This window comes from Pteropus vampyrus, unplaced genomic scaffold, assembly GCF_000151845.1.
Source record: "Pteropus vampyrus isolate Shadow unplaced genomic scaffold, Pvam_2.0 Scaffold48, whole genome shotgun sequence".
In the NCBI taxonomy this organism is placed as follows: domain Eukaryota; kingdom Metazoa; phylum Chordata; class Mammalia; order Chiroptera; family Pteropodidae; genus Pteropus; species Pteropus vampyrus.
This window is the reverse complement of record NW_011888829.1, coordinates 4,327,126-4,332,870: the sequence shown is the minus strand read 5'-3', so window position 1 is coordinate 4,332,870 and position 5,745 is coordinate 4,327,126. Positions and strand designations below refer to the sequence as shown.

General features: G+C 37.2%; 1 protein-coding gene across 1 annotated transcript in view; it reads right to left on the bottom strand.

The window, feature by feature from the left end:
- The window catches only part of MTPN (myotrophin), a 57,172-nt gene that overhangs the window by 18,718 nt on the left and 32,709 nt on the right, over positions 1-5,745 (bottom strand). Inside the window, exons 2-3 of the mRNA XM_011359506.2 lie at positions 1,063-1,176; positions 177-260 (exon numbers count right to left, since the gene is read on the bottom strand). Coding sequence (XP_011357808.1) covers positions 177-260; positions 1,063-1,176 — 198 coding nt within the window. The remainder of the gene's footprint in view (positions 1-176; positions 261-1,062; positions 1,177-5,745) is intronic.

Genomic DNA, 5,745 nt, shown 5'->3' with positions numbered 1-5,745 from the left:
CCATCATGAACTGGTAACAGTAGATCAGCTATTTTGGGTAACAATGTTCTAGACTTCAGTTTTGGATACTACTTCCAGCTTTCTGTCCCTGATGTCCAACAAAACTTAAATTAACAACCAAATACTGAACTTACACAATCATAGAAAAAGCAATGAAAATCAGCAATTGAGCTCACCTTCGAGAGAAGCAATTTCACACAGGAAACATGACCTTCATAGACGGCAGACAGAAGAGGGGTGATATGATGTTTATCCGGAGCCTGTGAAATAATAAAGGAGATAAACCACCTTATCTAGCTTTCATTTCTTCCTTCTTTCCGAATCTAATTAGGACTCCTGTGACTATATTAAAGTCAGTGTTTAACTATCTGCCTTTCTATACAAAAGCGCTTCCCAGCTACAAGTCTCTAGCCTCCAGAGGCCCAAGCCCACAAGCAGTGTTTCTCCTTGGGAGTCAGTGGAGTGGAGTAGGGCTCTGCCACTTACTGTGTAACTAGTTTACCTCTGCGTCTCTACTCCCCACTAGTGTAGAAATGCCATGAGGTCCTGTCACACTCGGGCCAGGTGACATGGTATGCCCTGAAATGTGAAAAGTTCATCTCACTTGTTGACATGGGTACTTAAACCTTTTCCCCAAACTCTGAAGTGCAGAAGCTATAAAAGGCAAGAGTCAGGAGCTGACTGCCCGTCTGACCGCTTGTCTACTGATCTTTGTCCAAAAATCCAGTTTAGATTTATTATATGACTGCAACGTCCTTTGCTCCATTGGGTGATAGCCATTTACTATATACAGATAGTGCTAAATCTCAACTTGCTTTAGAACTTGAAAAACAACAGCTAAGGGGGAAACATCCTGAACTTCGGTTTGAAAAGGTTTGTCTGCTTATTCTTAAAAATCCCAATGATGTATTTCTAAGTCACGGAAAGTTTGGTATAATTTCAGACTGTATTCTTATTTAAAATAAAGTTTCCGCAAGTTAACTATTTTCTAAATCTCTAGAAAATAACTACCCAAAGCATACAACAGGAATTTTTTCTAGAATGACGATGCTCTTTACATACGTTAATATCTGCTCCTTTCAGCAGCAGAAACTCCAGGATTTCCAGCTGCCCGCAATCTGCTGCGTAATGAAGAGGTTTTCTGCCACCTTCTAGTGTCCGGTTGACATCTTCTCCCTTCAAAGAGAAATCAAATGAAAATGTTTATGTGGATAGTAGTTTGAAGATGGGAAGGTACCTGATATTTTTACTTTCTTAAAGCTGTAAGAGTGTCATGAAACAACCGTATTTCTTGCAAAGTGATGTAAGTAACCAAAAACTGAAAATGAACTCTGCATAATACAGCAGTTAGGGCGCAGTATGAGTAATTCAAATCATGAGTAGTCAAGCTGAAACCAATACATAATAATGCTAAATGTAATGAAATATATTACTGTGCTCTATTTCTAAGAAGTTCAATCAGCATGATACCAAGGTGTGGCCACATGAGACTGATGGGTTAAAATACTGATATTTTACACAGACCATAGGACATGTTATTTTAATTCTTCAAAGAAAGCATCACTACTTTGATGCAGTCACACATCATTATCACAAAGTCACCGGTATCAGCTATTAAGAATTCATTCATTCAACATTTACTAAAGCTCTATTGTATGGCAGGCACTGTACAGAGAGGGGACAATGGGGAGAAAAGTCAGACCTGATTCTTCTGATTGCAGGGAACTTAGCATCTAGTGTAATCACATGATTAAACGTGATTTCAAAATATAACTGCCTTTACTGAAAGGAACTCAGCGCTATATACTTAGCAGAAGAACTTAATCTTGGTGATGGATGGGGGTGGGTGGTATCCAAAAACGAACTTAATGCCTCAAAAAGTAGTTTATTAAGGATTCCAACAAATACAGGCTACTGACCAGCCACGACAAGTTTGGCACTGTGCTGAACGCATTATCTTTAATCCTAACAGGAGAAAAATCTCCATTTAACATGAGAAGTCTAAAGCTGAAAGAAGTTAAATAACTTTTTTAAGTGGCTTAGTAACAGAGATCTAAACCCATTCTCTTTCTATACTACCACGGTTGCCTCCAATTCAGTATTTGTCCCTTCCCTCTTAAGTAACGTTCAGATTTTACACCGTAGCAAAGTGTTTAATTTTTTTTTTTTAAGGTAAGATTTATTGAAAGTACATTTTAGAAGGAGACAGGCCACACTGGGGAAGGCTGCAGCCCCATGGAATTTGGGAGAAGAGAGAAGACTGAGGAGCAGGTTTTTAGCCAGGAGAGCTGTAACCAAGAATTTATTTTCTTAACTACTATATTATTCACCTAGCTTGGTTTGGTGAACTCATCCAGTCATATTCTGAATCGAGATGTTCAGAGCCCTACCGTTTAATAACCATTACAAGGTGTTCTTTCAAACATACTCGAAATAATATAGAAGGAGGGTGTGTAATGTGCTTCCGATCACTGGAGACTGAGTCAGAGCTCCAACCCTACCACTTAGTGTAGGACCTTAGACCATTTTCTAAATCTTAGTTTTCTTACCTGTAAAATGGGAATTAAAAGACATATTGCACAGGGTTTTAGTGTATCAGTAGCTAACAGTGCTTAATAGGGCAAAATGTTAAAGGTTAACTATTTCTGTGGATCCCTGATGTTGGTTTATACTGGTTCTAAAAGACTAAAAGACCATCCAAACTTGAGTGAAGGCAGGTTTCTGCATAACACTGAAATATAAACAAAGATGTGATTTAATGCCATATACTTTTTTAGAAAAACAACCTAAATCATAAGAGCAATTGGGTGTATCATCTTAGCCTTTACGCAGAACTGCGGAAATGTGGCAAGGATAAGATATTGTTTAATGATTCACAGATAAAAGTAGTTTTCCTTTCATTAAGACTTCCCTTCCATTATTAATATTGACTGGATAGATCTTGTCAGTGAAACAAAGCAAAGAAATAACCTGTCGTGTGTAAGCGACAAGATGGCTTTGTCAAAAAGATATTTTCCTGAATCAAAACATCTGACAGCTTCCTTCCCTACTTAGTACAAGCATGCAAATGAAACGGAGCTGTTGTGTTTAAACCTTCTCCTTTGTCCCTGCAGACATCGACTTTATGATTCTTATTTTAGCAGACAAAAAATTACAACACTGGAAAGCTCTGTGTTATTGACAGGAAGGAGGGGGTCCTCTCCTGCGGAGCCTCAGCGAAAGCAGTACTTATGGAGAAATCAATCTACAGCACTAAATGCCCTTATCGGAAAAGTAGAAAGATCTCCAAGTAATGATCTTTGTACTTTTACTTTCAATATTGCTGTGAACCTAAATATGTTCTAAAAAATAAAGTATTTAAAATAAATATCAGAGCAGGAACCATGAAATGGAAAACAGAAAACACAGAAATCAAAAGCTAATTCTTTGAGATCAATACAATTGATACATCACTAGCCAGAGTGACTAGAAAAAAAAAAATGGGCAAAGACACACAGAAACTCTGAAGCCCCAGGTGGCTACAGTGGTAAATTATAGCAAACATTTAAGAATAAAAAGAATAATTCCAATTCTTCACATTCTTCCAGAAAATGGGAAGCACCCCAACTCATTCTGTGAGGTCAGCATTTCTGATTCTAAAACAGGATGAAGGCATTACAAGAAAAGACCACCACAGGCCAATATCCCTCATGAACACATTCTAAATAAAACTTCAGCAAACTGAATCTAATAATGTATAAAAAGGATAATACACTATGACCAAGTTGGGATTACCCAAGGCATACAAGGTTGGTTAAATATTTGAAGTCAGTCAATACAATCCACCACTTTAACAAACTGAAAGAAAAACTGTGTGATTATCTCAGTAGATGAAAAAGCATCTGACAAAATCCAACGTCTATTCCTGATAGAAACTCAGCAAAGAAAACTTCCTTGGCCTAATAAGGGGTTTCTACAAAAAAAAAATTACAACTAACACCATACTTAATTGGTGACAGAGTGAGGACTTTCTGTTCTTACCATTTCTATTCAATGTTGTACTGGAGGTTCCAGCCAGCGTAATTAGGCAAGAAAAAATGTGGCATCCATTTTGAAAAAAAAAAAAGAATTAAAACTCTTATTTGCAGATGACATGATTTTCTATGTAGAAATTCCAAAGGAATCTACCAAAAAGCTACCAAAACTAATAAATAATTTTAGCAATGTTGCAGGACAAAAGATCTCTGCATTTTTATATACTAGCAATAAACAACTGCAAATCAAAACTAAATATTTACTATGGTATCCAAATATATAAAATATTTAGTGATAAATCTAACAAAAACGTGAAATATCAGTACGTCGTAAACTATTAAACGTTGAGAGACATTAGAGAGGACCTAAACAGAGAAATATAACAAGTTCATGGGTTGGAAGACTCAACACTGTAAAGATGTCAGTTCTCTCCATATTGATGTATAGATTCAATGCAGTATTGGTTAAAACACTAGCAGGTTATTTTTTTTTTTTTTTTAGAAATTGACAAAGTGACCTCAAATTTCACATGGAAACAAAAACAATCTAGAATAGCCAAAACAACCGTGAAAAAGAACAAGCTGGAGGGCTAACACTACCTGACTTCAAGATTAAAAAGTTCAGTAATCAAAGTGTGGTACTGGCATAAAATTATAAACTATTCAAACAAATGTGTTGTGACAGAACGCATCAGTGGTCACCTGGGGGAAGGGAGTGGGAAGGGCAAGAGGAGGAAGACTAGGAAGGGCACTCAAGACTAATGGATATGACCATTGTCTTGCTATTGGTGATAGTTTCATGGGTGTATACGTGTCAAAATTTATCAAATTGTATACTTTACCTCTAATTTGTTGTATTTCAATTAAATCTCAATAACATCAATTTTTCTAAAATCAAATCTCTGTGGCTCTATTCTTATAAAATGAGGTGCTAACAAATTAAGATTTCAGGTAGGACGGAGCCAGGGATGACCAACAGTATCTTCGTGGGAGACTCAAAGAGCTCTTGACTTCTATATACTGTAACTCAACTAACAACGTGAAACAAGAAGTTTTAAAATGGGCTAAGAGGGAATCAATGTGAATCCTACAAGCTGGGTGGTGGGCTTCAAAGATCAAAACAATGGTCTGGATTGCTAAAAAAAAAAAAACAACTGGTATCCCAACTTCCAGCCCCATTTTGCCTACTCCATTCTTTATGGCTATAGAGATCTTTCTAAACACAAAACAGGATTGCATCATTCCCTTCAAAAAAGGGAATATGACTACTATCCACTGCTCCTAGCCCATGAGGACCTTTCCAACTTCAATTCTCACAGCATTCCGCCCTGCTTGCCTGCTGTTTATCTAACTCCTACTCATCCTTCACAATCAAGTTTTAATAAAATTTCTCCTGGAAATTTCTCTAACCACCTCAACTTTGAGCAACGTGACCCTTGCAGGTGTGCCTTAAGTATCTCGTCATAACATACCACACTCTATGCAAACTGCCTGTATCTGTGTCCTCTATGAACACGGGTCAGGTACCAAGTCTCCATTATTGACTTTTGCATCTCCAATGCCTAGCATCGCTTCTGACACAGAGTAAACATTTACATAATAGAAGCTTTTTGACTGCGCAAACGGTAAAGTTGCTCAAGCAACTGACTTGGAAGTCATACATGACATCTTCCATTTCAAGCAAACACTGATAATGCATTAGTTATCTAGTAACAGCAGCAGTAACTTGAGA